This window comes from Salvelinus alpinus, chromosome 27 (assembly GCF_045679555.1).
Source record: "Salvelinus alpinus chromosome 27, SLU_Salpinus.1, whole genome shotgun sequence".
In the NCBI taxonomy this organism is placed as follows: Eukaryota; Metazoa; Chordata; class Actinopteri; order Salmoniformes; family Salmonidae; genus Salvelinus; species Salvelinus alpinus.
In genome coordinates, this window is record NC_092112.1 from 9075576 (window position 1) to 9097419 (window position 21844).

The following is a 21844-nucleotide window of genomic DNA, read 5'->3' on the forward strand; positions in this document are numbered from 1 at the left end:
CAACCAGACAACCTCCCAACCAGTCAACCTCCCAACCAGGCATCCTCCCAACATCCTCCCAAACCAGGCAACCTCCCAACCAGACAACCTCCCAACCAGTCAACCTCCCAACCAGGCAACCTCCCAACATCCTCCCAACCAGGCAACCTCCCAACCAGACAACCTCCCAACCAGTCAACCTCCCAACCAGGCAACCTCCCAACATCCTCCCAACCAGGCAAACTCCCAACCAGACAACCTCCCAACCAGTCAACCTCCCAACCAGTCAACCTCCCAACATCCTCCCAACCAGTCAACCTCCCAACCAGTCAACCTCCCAACCAGACATCCTCCCAACCAGTCAACCTCCCAACCAGTCAACCTCCCAACCAGACATCCTCCCAACCAGTCAACCTCCCAACCAGTCAACCTCCCAACCAGACAACCTCCCAACCAGGCAACCTCCCAACCAGTCAACCTCCCAACCAGTCAACCTCCCAACATCCTCCCAACCAGTCAACCTCCCAACCAGTCAACCTCCCAACCAGTCAACCTCCCAACCAGTCAACCTCCCAACCAGGCAACCTCCCAACCAGGCAACTTCCCAACAACCTCCCACCAGTCAACCTCCCAACCAGTCAAACTCCCAACCAGGCAACTTCCCAACAACCTCCCACCAGGCAACCTCCCAAACAGGCAACTTCCCAATAACCTCCCAAACAGGCAACCTCCCAACATCTCCCAACCAGTCAACTTCCCAACCAGGCAACCTCCCAACCAGGCAACCTCCCAACCAGGCAACCTCCCAACCAGTCAACCTCCCAACCAGTCAACCTCCCAACATCCTCCCAAACCAGGCAACCTCCCAACATCCTCCCAACCAGTCAACCTCCCAACCAGACAACCTCCCAACCAGTCAACCTCCCAACCAGTCAACCTCCCAACCAGTCAACCTCCCAACAACCTCCCAACCAATCAACCTCCCAACATCCTCCCAACCAGGCAACCTCCCAACCAGTCAACCTCCCAACCAGTCAACCTCCCAACATCCTCCCAACCAGTCAACCTCCCAACCAGACAACCTCCCAACCAGTCAACCTCCCAACCAGGCAACCTCCCAACATCCTCCCAACCAGTCAACCTCCCAACCAGTCAACCTCCCAACCAGACAACCTCCCAACCAGTCAACCTCCCAACCAGGCAACCTCCCAACATCCTCCCAAACCAGGCAACCTCCCAACCAGTCAACCTCCCAACCAGTCAACCTCCCAACACCCTCCCAAACCAGGCAACCTCCCAACCAGTCAACATCCCAACCAGTCAACCTCCCAACCAGACAACCTCCCAACCAGTCAACCTCCCAACCAGGCATCCTCCCAACATCCTCCCAAACCAGGCAACCTCCCAACCAGACAACCTCCCAACCAGTCAACCTCCCAACCAGGCAACCTCCCAACATCCTCCCAACCAGGCAACCTCCCAACCAGACAACCTCCCAACCAGTCAACCTCCCAACCAGGCAACCTCCCAACATCCTCCCAACCAGGCAAACTCCCAACCAGACAACCTCCCAACCAGTCAACCTCCCAACATCCTCCCAACCAGACAACCTCCCAACCAGGCAAACTCCCAACAATCTCCCAAACCAGGCAACCTCCCAACCAGACAACCTCCCAACCAGTCAACCTCCCAACCAGTCAACCTCCCAACAACCTCCCAACCAGTCAACCTCCCAACATCCTCCCAACCAGGCAACCTCCCAACCAGTCAACCTCCCAACCAGTCAACCTCCCAACATCCTCCCAACCAGTCAACCTCCCAACCAGACAACCTCCCAACCAGTCAACCTCCCAACCAGGCAACCTCCCAACATCCTCCCAACCAGTCAACCTCCCAACCAGTCAACCTCCCAACCAGACAACCTCCCAACCAGTCAACCTCCCAACCAGGCAACCTCCCAACATCCTCCCAAACCAGGCAACCTCCCAACCAGTCAACCTCCCAACCAGTCAACCTCCCAACATCCTCCCAAACCAGGCAACCTCCCAACCAGTCAACCTCCCAACCAGTCAACCTCCCAACCAGACAACCTCCCAACCAGTCAACCTCCCAACCAGGCATCCTCCCAACATCCTCCCAAACCAGGCAACCTCCCAACCAGACAACCTCCCAACCAGTCAACCTCCCAACCAGGCAACCTCCCAACCAGTCAACCTCCCAACCAGTCAACCTCCCAACCAGTCAACCTCCCAACCAGACAACCTCCCAACCAGTCAACCTCCCAACCAGGCAACCTCCCAACATCCTCCCAACCAGGCAACCTCCCAACCAGACAACCTCCCAACCAGTCAACCTCCCAACCAGGCAACCTCCCAACATCCTCCCAACCAGGCAAACTCCCAACCAGACAACCTCCCAACCAGTCAACCTCCCAACATCCTCCCAACCAGACAACCTCCCAACCAGGCAACCTCCCAACCAGACAACCTCCCAACCAGTCAACCTCCCAACCAGTCAACCTCCCAACCAGTCAACCTCCCAACCAGTCAACCTCCCAACCAGTCAACCTCCCAACCAGGCAACCTCCCAACATCCTCCCAACCAGTCAACCTCCCAACCATTCAACCTCCCAACCAGACAACCTCCCAACCAGTCAACCTCCCAACCAGGCAACCTCCCAACATCCTCCCAAACCAGGCAACCTCCCAACCAGTCAACCTCCCAACCAGTCAACCTCCCAACATCCTCCCAAACCAGGCAACCTCCCAACCAGTCAACCTCCCAACCAGTCAACCTCCCAACCAGACAACCTCCCAACCAGTCAACCTCCCAACCAGGCATCCTCCCAACATCCTCCCAAACCAGGCAACCTCCCAACCAGACAACCTCCCAACCAGTCAACCTCCCAACCAGGCAACCTCCCAACCAGTCAACCTTCCAACCAGTCAACCTCCCAACCAGTCAACCTCCCAACCAGACAACCTCCCAACCAGTCAACCTCCCAACCAGGCAACCTCCCAACATCCTCCCAACCAGGCAACCTCCCAACCAGACAACCTCCCAACCAGTCAACCTCCCAACCAGGCAACCTCCCAACATCCTCCCAACCAGGCAAACTCCCAACCAGACAACCTCCCAACCAGTCAACCTCCCAACATCCTCCCAACCAGACAACCTCCCAACCAGGCAAACTCCCAACAATCTCCCAAACCAGGCAACCTCCCAACCAGTCAACCTCCCAACATCCTCCCAACCAGGCAACCTCCCAACCAGTCAACCTCCCAACCAGACAACCTCCCAACCAGTCAACCTCCCAACCAGGCAACCTCCCAACATCCTCCCAACCAGGCAACCTCCCAACCAGACAACCTCCCAACCAGTCAACCTCCCAACATCCTCCCAACCAGACAACCTCCCAACCAGGCAAACTCCCAACAATCTCCCAAACCAGGCAATCTCCCAACCAGTCAACCTCCCAACCAGTCAACCTCCCAACATCCTCCCAACCAGGCAACCTCCCAACCAGTCAACCTCCCAACCAGACAACCTCCCAACCAGACATCCTCCCAACCAGTCAACCTCCCAACCAGACATCCTCCCAACCAGACATCCTCCCAACCAGGCAACCTCCCAACCAGTCAACCTCCCAACCAGTCAACCTCCCAACATCTTCCCAACCAGGCAACCTCCCAACCAGTCAACCTCCCAACCAGACATCCTCCCAACCAGACATCCTCCCAACCAGTCAACCTCCCAACCAGACAACCTCCCAACCAGTCAACCTCCCAACCAGGCAACCTCCCAACCAGTCAACCTCCCAACCAGACATCCTCCCAACCAGTCAACCTCCCAACCAGACATCCTCCCAACCAGGCAACCTCCCAATCAGTCAACCTCCCAACATCCTCCCAATCAGTCAACCTCCCAACCAGTCAACCTCCCAACCAGACAACCTCCCAACAACCTCCCAACCAGGCAACCTCTTAAGCAAACCAGACGGCACAATTTTCTTGATTTTTTTATTTACGGATAGCCAGGGGCACACTCCAACACTCAGACATCATTTACAAACGAAGCATTTGTGTTTAATGAGTCTGCCAGATCAGAGGCAGTAGGGATGACCAGGGATGTTCTCTTGAGAAGTGTGTGAATTGGACCATTTTCCTGTCCTCTTAAGCATTTAAATTGTAACGAGTACTTTTGGGTATATATGGAGTAAAAAGTACATGATTTTCTTTAGGAACGTAGTGAAGTAAAAGTAAAAATTGTCAAAAATACTTTAAAGTACTACTTAATTCGTTTTTTGGGGTAACTATACTTTACTATTTATATTTTTGACCATTTTTACTTTTACTTCACTACGTTCCTAAAGAAAATCATGTATAATCAATATAGAAAACAATATAGAAAACGTGTCATCTGTTTAAGCAGTAGTCAATTGACTAGAACTTGGATCACTTCCTGTTACATCATAATCGTACCTTCTGGGCAGCTGAAAAAAAACAGACTCTGGTTCGATAAGTCAGGTAAAACACAGGGATAAGGATATTTACAATATGGTCAAAACACAAAGGTATGAACAGACAAACAAGTTCCTCACTAAGAGGAAGGAGGACAATAATAACATAAATAACATTTATTTTCGGGCATCTTTTGATGCTAACCCGACAGGTGAAAGACTAGCATGCGCCCTCCAGTAATCAACGTATGGAACCTTTCTTTACCATACTGTACAGTCATGGGTTATTAATGTGTTGGGGAATGGTCTGCTGTTTCATCCACAACTACATATGTCCACAACTACTTCATGTCATTTACACATGTTAACATTGTTTGGCTATATTCTACGGTTTGATTCCAATCACAATATTTCACCTGTGATAACTACCTGAAGAATTATCAAATGATTTGTAGCAACCAAATTGGATCATATTGACTGTACAAAAGCGATCTAAGGATGAGGAGGATTAGGAAAAGCAGAAACATTTCCTAAGGGGGAAGAGGGTTGGGATAAGCAAAAACCTGAAAACTATCTAAGTGGGAATAGGATTAGGAAAAGCAGAAAAACTAACTGAAAGGGAAGAGAATTAGGATAAGCAGAACAACTAAGGGGGAAGAGAATTAGGAGAAACAAAAAGCTGAAAAATGACAGGATATTTAACCAAGAATAGAAGAGCAGGGAGTCAGTCCAGTTAGGCAATATCACAAATAACCTGCTCATGAAATCATGACGACACAGATGGCCACAAGTGTTTTGCAATTGCAAACCAAGTATCTATATGGCGAATGCTTTAACGTTAACTGAAACATGGGTTAACATTACAGTATGCACAATGAACCTGCAGGAGAAAGTGTGTCTGTTTATGTGTGCATGGCTGTGTTTGCTTAGCTGTGTGTGTGTGTGTGTGTGTGTGTGTGTGTGTGTGTGTGTGTGTGTGTGTGTGTGTGTGTGTGTGTGTGTGTGTGTGTGTGTGTGTGTGTGTGTGTGTGTGTGTGTGTGTGTGTGTGTGTCCTTTGCTGGAATAACGTGGCCGACGGGCATTGCCAGTCGCTCCTCGTGGTGGCAGTTAAGATAATGGCTTGTTCCGTCCAACGTTCTGTCTTCATCAGAGAGGAGGAGGAGGAGGAGAGAAGGAAAGGAGGGAGGAGGATGAGGAGAGAAGGAAAGGAGGGATGAGGAGGAGGAGAGAAGGAAAGGAGGGATGAGGAGGAGGAGAGAAGGAAAGGAGGGATGAGGAGGAGGAGAGAAGGAAAGGAGGGATGAGGAGGAGAGAAGGAAAGGAGGGATGAGGAGGAGGAGGAGGAGAGAAGAAAAGGAGGAGGAGGAGAGAAGGAAAGGAGGAGGAGAGAAGGAAAGGAGGAATGAGGAGGAGGAGAAGGAGGAGGGGGGAAGTTGACTTCTTCACTTTTCCCATCAAACCTCCATGATGTTGATAGATTGTAGCGATGGATGAAACTGCAATAGATAGGGAGAGAGAAATGGATGCATGTTATTGTTGTTAAGCAGCTCTATCCTGTCCTGTCAGAGGAAGAGGACTGAGACATCACCTGTTACCAGTCCTGTTAGAGGAAGAGGACTGAGACATCACCTGTTACCAGTCCTGTCAGAGGAAGAGGACTGAGACATCACCTGTTACCAGTCCTGTTAGAGGAAGAGGACTGAGACATCACCTGTTACCAGTCCTGTCAGAGGAAGAGGACTGAGACATCACCTGTTACCAGTCCTGTCAGAGGAAGAGGACTGAGACATCACCTGTTACCAGTCCTGTCAGAGGAAGAGGACTGAGACATCACCTGTTACCAGTCCTGTCAGATGAAGAGGACTGAGGCATCACCTGTTACCAGTCCTGTCAGAGGAAGAGGACTGAGACATCATCTGTTACCAGTCCTGTCAGAGGAAGAGGACTGAGACATCACCTGTTACCAGTCCTGTTAGAGGACTGAGACATCACCTGTTGCCAGTCCTGTCAGAGGAAGAGGACTGAGACATCACCTGTTACCAGTCCTGTTAGAGGACTGAGACATCACCTGTTACCAGTCCTGTCAGAGGAAGAGGACTGAGACATCACCTGTTACCAATCCTGTCAGAGGAAGAGGACTGAGACATCATCTGTTACCAGTCCTGTCAGAGGAAGAGGACTGAGACATCACCTGTTACCAGTCCTGTCAGAGGAAGAGGACTGAGACATCATCTGTTACCAGTCCTGTCAGAGGAAGAGGACTGAGACATCACCTGTTACCAGTCCTGTCAGAGGAAGAGGACTGAGACATCACCTGTTACCAGTCCTGTCAGAGGAAGAGGACTGAGACATCATCTGTTACCAGTCCTGTCAGAGGAAGAGGACAGACATCACCTGTTACCAGTCCTGTTAGAGGACTGAGACATCACCTGTTACCAGTCCTGCCAGAGGAAGAGGACTGAGACATCATCTGTTACCAGTCCTGTCAGAGGAAGAGGACTGAGACATCACCTGTTACCAGTCCTGTTAGAGGACTGAGACATCACCTGTTACCAGTCCTGTCAGAGGAAGAGGACTGAGACATCATCTGTTACCAGTCCTGTCAGAGGAAGAGGACTGAGACATCACCTGTTACCAGTCCTGTCAGAGGAAGAGGACTGAGACATCACCTGTTACCAGTCCTGTTAGAGGACTGAGACATCACCTGTTACCAGTCCTGTTAGAGGAAGAGGACTGAGACATCATCTGTTACCAGTCCTGTCAGAGGAAGAGGACTGAGACATCACCTGTTACCAGTCCTGTCAGAGGAAGAGGACTGAGACATCACCTGTTACCAGTCCTGTCAGAGGAAGAGGACTGAGACATCACCTGTTACCAGTCCTGTAAGAGGAAGAGGACTGAGACATCACCTGTTACCAGTCCTGTCAGAGGAAGAGGACTGAGACATCACCTGTTACCAGTCCTGTCAGAGGAAGAGGACTGAGACATCACCTGTTACCAGTCCTGTCAGAGGAAGAGGACTGAGACATCATCTGTTACCAGTCCTGTCAGAGGAAGAAGACTGAGACATCACCTGTTACCAGTCCTGTCAGAGGAAGAGGACTGAGACATCACCTGTTACCAGTCCTGTCAGAGGAAGAGGACTGAGACATCATCTGTTACCAGTCCTGTCAGAGGAAGAGGACTGAGATATCATCTGTTACCAGTCCTGTCAGAGGAAGAGGACTGAGACATCACCTGTTACCAGTCCTGTCAGAGGAAGAGGACTGAGACATCACCTGTTACCAGTCCTGTCAGAGGAAGAGGACTGAGACATCATCTGTTACCAGTCCTGTCAGAGGAAGAGGACTGAGACATCATCTGTTACCAGTCCTGTCAGAGGAAGAAGACTGAGACATCACCTGTTACCAGTCCTGTCAGAGGAAGAGGACTGAGACATCATCTGTTACCAGTCCTGTCAGAGGAAGAGGACTGAGACATCATCTGTTACCAGTCCTGTCAGAGGAAGAAGACTGAGACATCACCTGTTACCAGTCCTGTCAGAGGAAGAGGACTGAGACATCATCTGTTACCAGTCCTGTCAGAGGAAGAGGACTGAGATATCATCTGTTACCAGTCCTGTTAGAGGACTGAGACATCACCTGTTACCAGTCCTGTCAGAGGAAGAGGACTGAGACATCACCTGTTACCAGTCCTGTCAGAGGAAGAGGACTGAGACATCATCTGTTACCAGTCCTGTCAGAGGAAGAGGACTGAGACATCATCTGTTACCAGTCCTGTTAGAGGAAGAGGACTGAGACATCACCTGTTACCAGTCCTGTTAGAGGAAGAGGACTGAGACATCACCTGTTACCAGTCCTGTCAGAGGAAGAGGACTGAGACATCACCTGTTACCAGTCCTGTCAGAGGAAGAGGACTGAGACATCACCTGTTACCAGTCCTGTCAGAGGAAGAGGACTGAGACATCACCTGTTACCAGTCCTGTCAGAGGAAGAGGACTGAGACATCACCTGTTACCAGTCCTGTTAGAGGACTGAGACATCACCTGTTACCAGTCCTGTTAGAGGAAGAGGACTGAGACATCATCTGTTACCAGTCCTGTCAGAGGAAGAGGACTGAGACATCACCTGTTACCAGTCCTGTCAGAGGAAGAGGACTGAGATATCATCTGTTACCAGTCCTGTTAGAGGAAGAGGACTGAGACATCATATGTTACCAGTCCTGTTAGAGGACTGAGACATCACCTGTTACCAGTCCTGTCAGAGGAAGAGGACTGAGACATCACCTGTTACCAGTCCTGTAAGAGGAAGAGGACTGAGACATCACCTGTTACCAGTCCTGTCAGAGGAAGAGGACTGAGACATCACCTGTTACCAGTCCTGTCAGAGGAAGAGGACTGAGACATCACCTGTTACCAGTCCTGTCAGAGGAAGAGGACTGAGACATCATCTGTTACCAGTCCTGTCAGAGGAAGAAGACTGAGACATCACCTGTTACCAGTCCTGTCAGAGGAAGAGGACTGAGACATCATCTGTTACCAGTCCTGTCAGAGGAAGAGGACTGAGATATCATCTGTTACCAGTCCTGTCAGAGGACTGAGACATCACCTGTTACCAGTCCTGTCAGAGGAAGAGGACTGAGACATCACCTGTTACCAGTCCTGTCAGAGGAAGAGGACTGAGACATCACCTGTTACCAGTCCTGTCAGAGGAAGAGGACTGAGACATCACCTGTTACCAGTCCTGTCAGAGGAAGAGGACTGAGACATCACCTGTTACCAGTCCTGTCAGAGGAAGAGGACTGAGACATCATCTGTTACCAGTCCTGTCAGAGGAAGAGGACTGAGACATCATCTGTTACCAGTCCTGTCAGAGGAAGAAGACTGAGACATCACCTGTTACCAGTCCTGTCAGAGGAAGAGGACTGAGACATCATCTGTTACCAGTCCTGTCAGAGGAAGAGGACTGAGATATCATCTGTTACCAGTCCTGTTAGAGGACTGAGACATCACCTGTTACCAGTCCTGTCAGAGGAAGAGGACTGAGACATCACCTGTTACCAGTCCTGTCAGAGGAAGAGGACTGAGACATCATCTGTTACCAGTCCTGTCAGAGGAAGAGGACTGAGACATCATCTGTTACCAGTCCTGTTAGAGGAAGAGGACTGAGACATCACCTGTTACCAGTCCTGTTAGAGGAAGAGGACTGAGACATCACCTGTTACCAGTCCTGTCAGAGGAAGAGGACTGAGACATCACCTGTTACCAGTCCTGTCAGAGGAAGAGGACTGAGACATCACCTGTTACCAGTCCTGTCAGAGGAAGAGGACTGAGACATCATCTGTTACCAGTCCTGTCAGAGGAAGAGGACTGAGACATCACCTGTTACCAGTCCTGTCAGAGGAAGAGGACTGAGACATCATCTGTTACCAGTCCTGTCAGAGGAAGAGGACTGAGACATCACCTGTTACCATTCCTGTCAGAGGAAGAGGACTGAGACATCATCTGTTACCAGTCCTGTCAGAGGAAGAGGACTGAGACATCACCTGTTACCAGTCCTGTCAGAGGAAGAGGACTGAGACATCACCTGTTACCAGTCCTGTCAGAGGAAGAGGACTGAGACATCATCTGTTACCAGTCCTGTCAGAGGAAGAGGACTGAGACATCACCTGTTACCAGTCCTGTCAGAGGAAGAGGACGGAGACATCACCTGTTACCAGTCCTGTCAGAGGAAGAGGACTGAGGCGTCACCTGCATCCAAAATGGCACCCTATTCCCTATACCCTATATAGTGTACTACTTTTGTCCAGGGCCCATAGGGTGTAGGGTGCCATTTGAGACACCCACTGCAGAAAGAGGTAGAGGGGATGACATGACGTTTAAAAGAACATGCTAATCTGACGTCGTTGCCTCAGCTAACCAATCAGAACATGTGTTGGGTTTCTCTGTAGGAAAAGAGGAAGGTTCAACAACATAACACCACCACATTGTCTCTGTCAGTTATCATACATATTCATAACACCACCACATTTTCTCTGTCACTAATCATACATATTCATAACACCACCACATTGTCTCTGTCAGTAATCATACATATTCATAACACCACCACATGGGCTCTGTCACTAATCATACATATTCATAACACCACCACATTGTCTCTGTCAGTAATCATACATATTCATAACACCACCACATTGTCTCTGTCACTAATCATACATATTCATAACACCACCACATTGTCTCTGTCACTAATCATACATATTCATAACACCACCACATTGTCTCTGTCACTAATCATACATATTCATAACACCACCACATTGTCTCTGTCACTAATCATACATATTCATAACACCACCACATTGTCTCTGTCAGTAATCATACATATTCATAACACCACCACATTGTCTCTGTCACTAATCATACATATTCATAACACCACCACATTGTCTCTGTCACTAATCATACATATTCATAACACCACCACATTGTCTCTGTCAGTTATCATACATATTCATAACACCACCACATTGTCTCTGTCACTAATCATACATATTCATAACACCACCACATTGTCTCTGTCACTAATCATACATATTCATAACACCACCACATTGTCTCTGTCACTAATCATACATATTCATAACACCACCACATTGTCTCTGTCACTAATCATACATATTCATAACACCACCACATTGTCTCTGTCACTAATCATACATATTCATAACACCACCACATTGTCTCTGTCAGTAATCATACATATTCATAACACCACCACATTGTCTCTGTCACTAATCATACATATTCATAACACCACCACATTGTCTCTGTCAGTTATCATACATATTCATAACACCACCACATTGTCTCTGTCACTAATCATACATATTCATAACACCACCACATTGTCTCTGTCACTAATCATACATATTCATAACACGACCACATTGTCTCTGTCAGTAATCATACATATTCATAACACCACCACATTGTCTCTGTCACTAATCATACATATTCATAACACCACCACATTGTCTCTGTCACTAATCATACATATGCATAACACCACCACATTGTCTCTGTCACTAATCATACATATTCATAACACCACCACATTGTCTCTGTCAGTAATCATACATATTCATAACACCACCACATTGTCTCTGTCACTAATCATACATATTCATAACACCACCACATTGTCTCTGTCAGTTATCATACATATTCATAACACCACCACATTGTCTCTGTCACTAATCATACATATTCATAACACCACCACATGGGCTCTGTCACTAATCATACATATTCATAACACCACCACATTGTCTCTGTCACTAATCATACATATTCATAACACCACCACATGGGCTCTGTCACTAATCATACATATTCATAACACCACCACATTGTCTCTGTCACTAATCATACATATTCATAACACCACCACATTGTCTCTGTCAGTAATCATACATATTCATAACACCACCACATTGTCTCTGTCAGTTATCATACATATTCATAACACCACCACATTGTCTCTGTCACTAATCATACATATTCATAACACCACCACATTGTCTCTGTCACTAATCATACATATTCATAACACCACCACATTGTCTCTGTCACTAATCATACATATTCATGTATTGTTGTCAGAGCAGTTATGTTGTCTCCTGCTCTGTCCTTGTCAGTCTCAGCGATCTGTCCAGCCAACTTTGGTCTTTGACAGATAAAACCATCATCACCATTGATCACAATAGGTCATCGGTTAGTGAAGCCTGGCAAGAACACTTATCGATGTCAGACTAGATCGTTTAGGTGAGACGAGGAGGAAGGGAATCGATCTCTATAAAAGCCACTTTCCTATCCAGCCCCCCCCCCCTCAGCAGTACCGCGTTTTATTAAGTCACCCCTTAAAATTAAAAAATATATTTAACCTTTCTGAACAATACATTTGTGACAGAAAAATAATTATCGTAATGCTTCAACTAGTAAATTCTGGAAAATTGTCATGATCCTCATCAGAAACCCTCTCTTTCCCCATCGACCTCCTAATGAGAAGTGGAACAGAGGTTTACGTCTGATCTTCTTCAAACAGAACGAAGTGGAACAGAGGTTTACCCCTGAGCTTCTTCAAACAGGAGGAAGAGGAACAGAGGTTTACCCCTGAGCTTCTTCAAACAGAACGAAGAGGAACAGAGGTTTACCCCTGAGCTTCTTCAAACAGAACGAAGAGGAACAGAGGTTTACCCCTGAGCTTCTTCAAACAGGAGGAAGAGGAACAGAGGTTTACCCCTGAGCTTCTTCAAACAGGAGGAAGAGGAACAGAGGTTTACCCCTGAGCTTCTTCAAACAGGAGAGAGCTCAGTACCTCACTCAGTTCATTTCTCTCTACCCTGGCATGGTGTTCTTTCTGATGCAGATGACCCCTCTGATCGATTGGCTGGTGGCTTCAGTACAGAGACTAAGGATCCTCCCCAAATAGCATTATCCCCATAGCGACTGTAGTGCACTATATAGGGAATGAAAAGTAGTGCACTATATAGGGAATGAAAAGTAGTGCACTATACGGGGAATGACAAGTAGTGCACTATACAGGGAATGACAAGTAGTGCACTATACAGGGAATGAAAAGTAGTGCACTATATAGGGAATTAAAAGTAGTGCACTATACAGGGAATAGGGTGCCAATTGAGAGGCATCCTAAATCTGTTGAAACATGTATGGAGAGCTGCACACTAGGAGCTCAAAAGGAATAATTTAATAACCTAATATTCAACGTTTTCGACAGACAAGCTGTCTTCATCAGTTTGGTTATTTGGTTATTAAATTATTCCTTCTGAGCTCCTAGAGTGTGTGAATCTCCTTTTCTTTCTCAAGTGTTCTACTCCGCTAGCCAGCACCTCTCCTAAACAGGTGTTCTACTCTGCTAGCCAGCACCTCTCCTAAACAGGTGTTCTACTCTGCTAGCCAGCACCTCTCCTAAACAGGTGTTCTACTCCGCTAGCCAGCACCTCTCCTAAACAGGTGTTCTACTCTGCTAGTCAGCACCTCTCCTAAACAGGTGTTCTACTCTGCTAGCCAGCACCTCTCCTAAACAGGTGTTCTACTCCGCTAGCCAGCACCTCTCCTAAACAGGTGTTCTACTCCGCTAGCCAGCCCCTCTCCTAAACAGGTGTTCTACTCCGCTAGCCAGCACCTCTCCTAAACAGGTGTTCTACTCCGCTAGCCAGCACCTCTCCTAAACAGGTGTTCTACTCCGCTAGCCAGCACCTCTCCTAAACAGGTGTTCTACTCCGCTAGCCAGCACCTCTCCTAAACAGGTGTTCTACTCCGCTAGCCAGCACCTCTCCTAAACAGGTGTTCTACTCTGCTAGCCAGCACCTCTCCTAAACAGGTGTTCTACTCTGCTAGCCAGCACCTCTCCTAAACAGGTGTTCTACTCTGCTAGTCAGCACCTCTCCTAAACAGGTGTTCTACTCCACTAGCCAGCACCTCTCCTAAACAGGTGTTCTACTCCTCTAGCCAGCACCTCTCCTAAACAGGTGTTCTACTCTGCTAGCCAGCACCTCTCCTAAACAGGTGTTCTACTCTGCTAGTCAGCACCTCTCCTAAACAGGTGTTCTACTCTGCTAGCCAGCACCTCTCCTAAACAGGTGTTCTACTCTGCTAGCCAGCACCTCTCCTAAACAGGTGTTCTACTCTGCTAGCCAGCACCTCTCCTAAACAGGTGTTCTACTCTGCTAGCCAGCACCTCTCCTAAACAGGTGTTCTACTCCACTAGCCAGCACCTCTCCTAAACAGGTGTTCTACTCTGCTAGCCAGCACCTCTCCTAAACAGGTGTTCTACTCTGCTAGCCAGCACCTCTCCTAAACAGGTGTTCTACTCTGCTAGCCAGCACCTCTCCTAAACAGGTGTTCTACTCCACTAGACAGCACCTCTCCTAAACAGGTGTTCTACTCTGCTAGTCAGCACCTCTCCTAAACAGGTGTTCTACTCCGCTAGCCAGCACCTCTCCTAGACAGGTGTTATATTCCACTAGCCAGCACCTTTCCTAACCAAGAGTTCTACTCTGCTAGCCAGCACCTCTCCTAAACAGGTGTTCTACTCTGCTAGCCAGCACCTCTCCTAAACAGGTGTTCTACTCTGCTAGTCAGCACCTCTCCTAAACAGGTGTTCTACTCTGCTAGCCAGCACCTCTCCTAGACAGGTGTTATATTCCGCTAGCCAGCACCTCTTCTAACCAGGAGTTCTACTCTGCTAGCCAGCACCTCTCCTAAACAGGTGTTCTACTCCGCTAGCCAGCACCTCTCCTAAACAGGTGTTCTACTCTGCTAGCCAGCACCTCTCCTAAACAGGTGTTCTACTCTGCTAGCCAGCACCTCTCCTAAACAGGTGTTCTACTCTGCTAGCCAGCACCTCTCCTAAACAGGTGTTCTACTCCGCTAGCCAGCACCTCTCCTAAACAGGTGTTCTACTCTGCTAGCCAGCACCTCTCCTAAACAGGTGTTCTACTCTGCTAGCCAGCACCTCTCCTAAACAGGTGTTCTACTCTGTTAGCCAGCACCTCTCCTAAACAGGTGTTCTACTCTGTTAGCCAGCACCTCTCCTAAACAGGTGTTCTACTCTGCTAGCCAGCACCTCTCCTAAACAGGTGTTCTACTCTGCTAGCCAGCACCTCTCCTAAACAGGTGTTCTACTCCGCTAGCCAGCACCTCTCCTAAACAGGTGTTCTACTCTGCTAGCCAGCACCTCTCCTAAACAGGTGTTTTACTCTGCTAGCCAGCACCTCTCCTAAACAGGTGTTCTACTCTGTTAGCCAGCACCTCTCCTAAACAGGTGTTCTACTCTGTTAGCCAGCACCTCTCCTAAGCAGGTGTTCTACTCTGTTAGCCAGCACCTCTCCTAAGCAGGTGTTCTACTCCGCTAGCCAGCACCTCTCCTAAACAGGTGTTCTACTCCGCTAGCCAGCACCTCTCCTAAACAGGTGTTCTACTCCGCTAGCCAGCACCTCTCCTAAACAGGTGTTCTACTCCGCTAGCCAGCACCTCTCCTAAACAGGTGTTCTACTCCACTAGCCAGCACCTCTCCTAAACAGGTGTTCTACTCCACTAGCCAGCACCTCTCCTAAACAGGTGTTCTACTCCACTAGCCAGCACCTCTCCTAAACAGGTGTTCTACTCCGCTAGCCAGCACCTCTCCTAAACAGGTGTTCTACTCCGCTAGCCAGCACCTCTCCTAAACAGGTGTTCTACTCCGCTAGCCAGCACCTCTCCTAAATAAGTGTGCGTTTCTTTCGCCTCCAGATGATCCTAAATCTGCTGCCCATCATCCAGTGCTATCCAGTGTTCCTATAAGCCAGGGTTCAGCATTTTTTTTTACTTTTAGGTTTTGTTAAAAAAATGTATCTGTTCCTACGTATTCCCACAAATAACAACAGAAATGGACACCACTATAGATGTTACTGAGAGGGCAGCAACAGAAATGGACACCACTATAGACGTTACTGAGAGGACAGCAACAGAAATGGACACCACTATAGACGTTACTGAGAGGAAAGCAACAGAAATGGACACCACTATAGATGTTACTGAGAGGACAGCAACAGAAATGGACACCACTATAGACGTTACTGAGAGGACAGCAACAGAAATGGACACCACTATAGACGTTACTGAGAGGACAGCAACAGAAATGGACACCACTATAGATGTTACTGAGAGGACAGCAACAGAAATGGACACCACTATAGAGGTTACTGAGAGGGCAGCAACAGAAATGGACACCACTATAGACGTTACTGAGAGGACAGCAACAGAAATGGACACCACTATAGATGTTACTGAGAGGGCAGCAACAGAAATGGACACCACTATAGACGTTACTGAGAGGGCAGCAACAGAAATGGACACCACTATAGACGTTACTTAGAGGACAGCAACAGAAATGGACACCACTATAGATGTTACTGAGAGGACAGCAACAGAAATGGACACCACTATAGATGTTACTGAGAGGGCAGCAACAGAAATGGACACCACTATAGACGTTACTGAGAGGACAGCAACAGAAATGGACACCACTATAGATGTTACTGAGAGGGCAGCAACAGAAATGGACACCACTATAGACGTTACTGAGAGGGCAGCAACAGAAATGGACACCACTATAGACGTTACTTAGAGGACAGCAACAGAAATGGACACCACTATAGATGTTACTGAGAGGACAGCAACAGAAATGGACACCACTATAGATGTTACTGAGAGGGCAGCAACAGAAATGGACACCACTATAGACGTTACTGAGAGGGCAGCAACAGAAATGGACACCACTATAGACGTTACTGAGAGGGCAGCAACAGAAATGGACACCACTATAGATGTTACTGAGAGGGCAGCAACAGAAATGGACACCACTATAGACGTTACTGAGAGGGCAGCAACAGAAATGGACACCACTATAGACGTTACTGAGAGGACAGCAACAGAAATGGACACCACTATAGACGTTACTGAGAGGGCAGCAACAGAAATGGACACCACTATAGACGTTACTGAGAGGGCAGCAACAGAAATGGACACCACTATAGACGTTACTGAGAGGGCAGCAACAGAAATGGACACCACTATAGACGTTACTGAGAGGGCAGCAACAGAATTGGACACCACTATAGATGTTACTGAGAGGGCAGCAACAGAAATGGACACCACTATAGACGTTACTGAGAGGGCAGCAACAGAAATGGACACCACTATAGACGTTACTGAGAGGGCAGCAACAGAAATGGACACCACTATAGATGTTACTGAGAGGGCAGCAACAGAAATGGACACCACTATAGACGTTACTGAGACGATAGCAACAGAAATGGACACCACTATAGACGTTACTGAGAGGGCAGCAACAGAAATGGACACCACTATAGACGTTACTGAGACGATAGCAACAGAAATGGACACCACTATAGAGGTTACTGAGAGGGCAGCAACAGAAATGGACACCACTATAGACGTTACTGAGAGGGCAGCAACAGAAATGGACACCACTATAGATGTTACTGAGAGGGCAGCAACAGAAATGGACACCACTATAGACGTTACTGAGAGGGCAGCAACAGAAATGGACACCACTATAGAGGTTACTGAGAGGGCAGCAACAGAAATGGACACCACTATAGATGTTACTGAGAGGACAGCAACAGAAATGGACACCACTATAGACGTTACTGAGACAATAGCAACAGAAATGGACACCACTATAGATGTTACTGAGACAACAGCAACAGAAATGGACACCACTATAGACGTTACTGAGACAATAGCAACAGAAATGGACACCACTATAGATGTTACTGAGAGGACAGCAACAGAAATGGACACCACTATAGACGTTACTGAGACAATAGCAACAGAAATGGACACCACTATAGATGTTACTGAGAGGACAGCAACAGAAATGGACACCACTATAGACGTTACTGAGAGGGCAGCAACAGAAATGGACACCACTATAGACGTTACTGAGAGGGCAGCAACAGAAATGGACACCACTATAGATGTTACTGAGACAATAGCAACAGAAATGGACACCACTATAGATGTTACTGAGAGGACAGCAACAGAAATGGACACCACTATAGATGTTACTGAGAGGACAGCAACAGAAATGGACACCACTATAGACGTTACTGAGAGGACAGCAACAGAAATGGACACCACTATAGACGTTACTGAGAGGGCAGCAACAGAAATGGACACCACTATAGAGGTTACTGAGAGGGCAGCAACAGAAATGGACACCACTATAGACGTTACTGAGAAGGATCACAACAACAGTAACTGGTGGTATATAGAGGTCACAGTGCTCCAAATGGACTCTGGGAAATAAGGTCTGTGGATGAGGGTGGGTTCCGGTAACCACGGCTATGGAGCAGCAGCCATTCAGCCCAGCTCGATGTGGAAACAGTTCTAGTGTGAAGTGCAGAGAAGAGGAGATGCAGAGTGCCTGCAGGTGTTGCTGCTTAGCCTTTTGACTGCTTCTGTATTCATATGATGTAGGTACATGAATGCATCATCAGGTAGACAGCGTGGTGCTAAATGTAGCACATGAAGTGATTGTTTACTACAGTGTGTGATACGTACTTGTTGACTACGACCTACAAACTGTGTCTCATGGTCTACCATGCCCACCTTGCTCTGTGGCACTCCTCCGCCGCGGTGTTCATTCATTCATTCATCCATACATCTCTCTCTCTCTCTCTCTCTCTTTCCATCGATTCAGTCATTCATCTATGTACCTTGCTCCGTAGCAGTCCTCCGGAGCAGTGTTCTGGCGTGCTCGCCAACGACGACGGTTTAACCTTGTCTTTACCGGAGCTGGAGTCGTTGTCCTTGATGATGTCATACTGCCGACAGAACAAGGCGATTACAGCTGCGGGGAGGGGGGAAGAGGAGGGGGGGGGGGGGGGGGGTTAGACAAGAGAGATGGGGATTAACATACTGTCATTGTCACTCACATGCCTGTCATCACTTCCTGTTGTTGTAACCTGGGCTAGTAGAGGCATGTTGAAAAGGTAGCTGTCTCATTCCCCAGGGAGTGTATGGTGGAGATCACAATGGTGGAGATCACAATGGCGGAGATCACAATGGTGGAGATCACAATGGTGGAGATCACAATGGCGGAGATCACAATGGTGGAGATCACAATGGCGGAGATCACAATGGTGGTGATCACAATGGAGGAGATCACAATGGTGGAGATCATAATGGCGGTGATCACAATGGTGGAGATCACAATGGTGGAGATCACAATGGTGGAGTCGATGGTGATGTCTTTATCTTTCAGCAGGGAAGATTAGTATTTTGCAACACAGTGTTTTCAGAACCAGCAGTAGACTGATGCTCACCGCCTGAGAGGTGGTCGTAGAGTTGCAGAATTTTGGAAAACGTTCCCGTAATTCCATTTGAAATCTGGGACTCTTCTAAATCAAATCAGATTGTATTTCTCACAAGTTTCGTAAAACAAAAGGAGTAGACTAACAGTGAAATGCTTACTTACGAGCCTTTCCCAACAATGAAAAATTATAGAAAAATAATAACACAAGGAATATATACACAATGAGTAACGATAACTTGGCTATGTACATGGAGTACCAGTACTGAGTTGATGTGCAGGGGTAACGTAATTGACGTAGGTATGTACATATAGGTAGGTATAAAATGACTAGGCAACAGGATAGATAATAAACAGTAACAGCAGCTTATGTGATGAGTCAAAAGAGTTGGGAGTCAATGCAGATTCTCCGGGTAGCCATTGATTAACTATTGAACTATTGATCAGTCTTATGGCATGGAGGTAGAAGCTGTTCAGGGTTCTTTTTGTCCCACACTTGGCACTACGGTACCGCTTGCCGTACGGTAGCAGAGATATCAGTCTACAACTTGGGTGGCTGGAGTGTTTGATCATTTTTAGTGCCTTCCTCAGACACCGCCTGGCAGGGAGGTCGGTCCCAGTGATGTAGTGGGCCGAACACACAACCCTGTGTAGAGCCTTGCGGTCAGATGCTAAGCAGGTCCTGGATGAGAATGTTAGCTGGTTGATGTGACTGTGTGGTTCCCTGGATTTTAATGGTACAGTAGCTGTGAGTGTATATAATAGTATATATAATAGTGTATATAATAGTATATATAATAGTGTATATAATAAATCAAATCAAATCAAATCAAATTTTATTAGTCACATACACATGGTTAGCAGATGTTAATGCGAGTGTAGCGAAATGCTTGTGCTTCTAGTTCCGACAATGCAGTAATAACCAACAGTAATCTAACCTAACAATTCCACACTACTACCTTACACACACACACAAGTGTAAAGGGATAAAGAATATGTACATAAAGATATATGGATGAGTGGTGGTACAGAACGGCATGGCAGATGCAGTAGATGGTATAGAGTACGGTATATACATATGAGATGAGTACTGTAGGGTATGTAAACATAAAGTGGCATAGTTTAAAGTGGCTAGTGGTACATGTATTGCATAAAGATGGCAAGATGCAGTAGATGATATAGAGTACAGTATATATACATATGAGATGGGTAATGTAGGGTATGTAAACATTGTATTAAGTGGCATTGCTTAAAGTGGCTAGTGGTACATTTTTACATAATTTCCATCAATTCCCATTTTTAAAGTGGCTGGAGTTGAGTCAGTATGTTGGCAGCGGCCGCTAAATGTTAGTGGTGGCTGTTTAACAGTCTGATGGCCTTGAGATAGAAGCTGTTTTTCAGTCTCTCGGTCCCTGCTTTGATGCACCTGTACTGACCTCGCCTTCTGGATGATAGCGGGGTGAACAGGCAGTGGCTTGGGTGGTTGTTGTCCTTGATGATCTTTATGGCCTTCCTGTGACATCGGGTGGTGTAGGTGTCCTGGAGGGCAGGTAGTTTGCCCCTGGTGATGCGTTCTGCAGACCTCACTACCCTCTGGAGAGCCTTACGGTTGTGGGCGGAGCAGTTGCCGTACCAGGCGGTGATACAGCCCGACAGGATGCTCTCGATTGTGCATCTGTAGAAGTTTGTGAGTGCTTTTGGTGACAAGCCGAATTTCTTCAGCCTCCTAAGGTTGAAGAGGCGCTGCTGCGTGCATTGACATCGTCAATGCACTTCCTAATGAACTCGCTCACCGAATCAGCATATTCGTCAATATTGTTGTTGGACGCGATGCGGAACATATTCCAATCTGCGTGATCGAAGCAGTCTTGAAGCGTGGATTCAGATTGGTCGGACCAGCGTTGAACAGACCTGAGCGCGGGAGCTTGTTGTTTGAGTTTTTGTTTGTAGGCTGGAATCAACAAAATGGAGTCGTGGTCAGCTTTTCCGAAAGGGGGGCGGGGGAGGGCCTTATAAGCGTCGCGGAAATTAGTATAACAATGGTCTAGTGTTTTTCCAGCCCTGGTAGCACAATCGATATGCTGATAGAATTTAGGGAGTTTTGTTTTTAGATTAGCCTTGTTAAAATCCCCAGCTACGATGAATGCAGCCTCAGGGTGTGTGGTTTCCAGTTTACAAAGAGTCAGATAAAGTTCGTTCAGGGCCATCGATGTGTCTGCTTGGGGGGGAATGTATACGGCTGTGATTATGATTGACGAGAATTCCCTTGGTAGATAATGCGGTCGACATTTGATTGTGAGGAGTTCTAGATCAGGTGAACAGAACGACTTGAGTTCTTGTGTGTTGTTATGATGATCACACCACTTCTCGTTAATCATAAGGCATACCCCCCCGCCCCTCTTCTTACCGGAAAGATGTTTGTTTCTGTCGGCGCGATGCATGAAGAAACCAGCTGGCTGCACCGACTCCGTTAGCGTCCCTTGAGTTAGCCATGTTTCC

The 21844-nt window shown here is 47.6% G+C and overlaps 1 protein-coding gene across 1 annotated transcript in view; it reads right to left on the reverse strand.

Annotated features, from left to right (window-relative positions):
- Positions 1-3981: 3981 nt before the first annotated feature.
- The window catches only part of LOC139556686 (fibronectin type III domain-containing protein 4-like), an 89722-nt gene continuing 71859 nt past the window's right edge, over positions 3982-21844 (reverse strand). Inside the window, exons 5-6 of the mRNA XM_071370928.1 lie at positions 18750-18883; positions 3982-5935 (exon numbers count right to left, since the gene is read on the reverse strand). Of these exons, the coding sequence (XP_071227029.1) occupies positions 5894-5935; positions 18750-18883 (176 nt within the window). The 3' untranslated portion in view covers positions 3982-5893. The remainder of the gene's footprint in view (positions 5936-18749; positions 18884-21844) is intronic.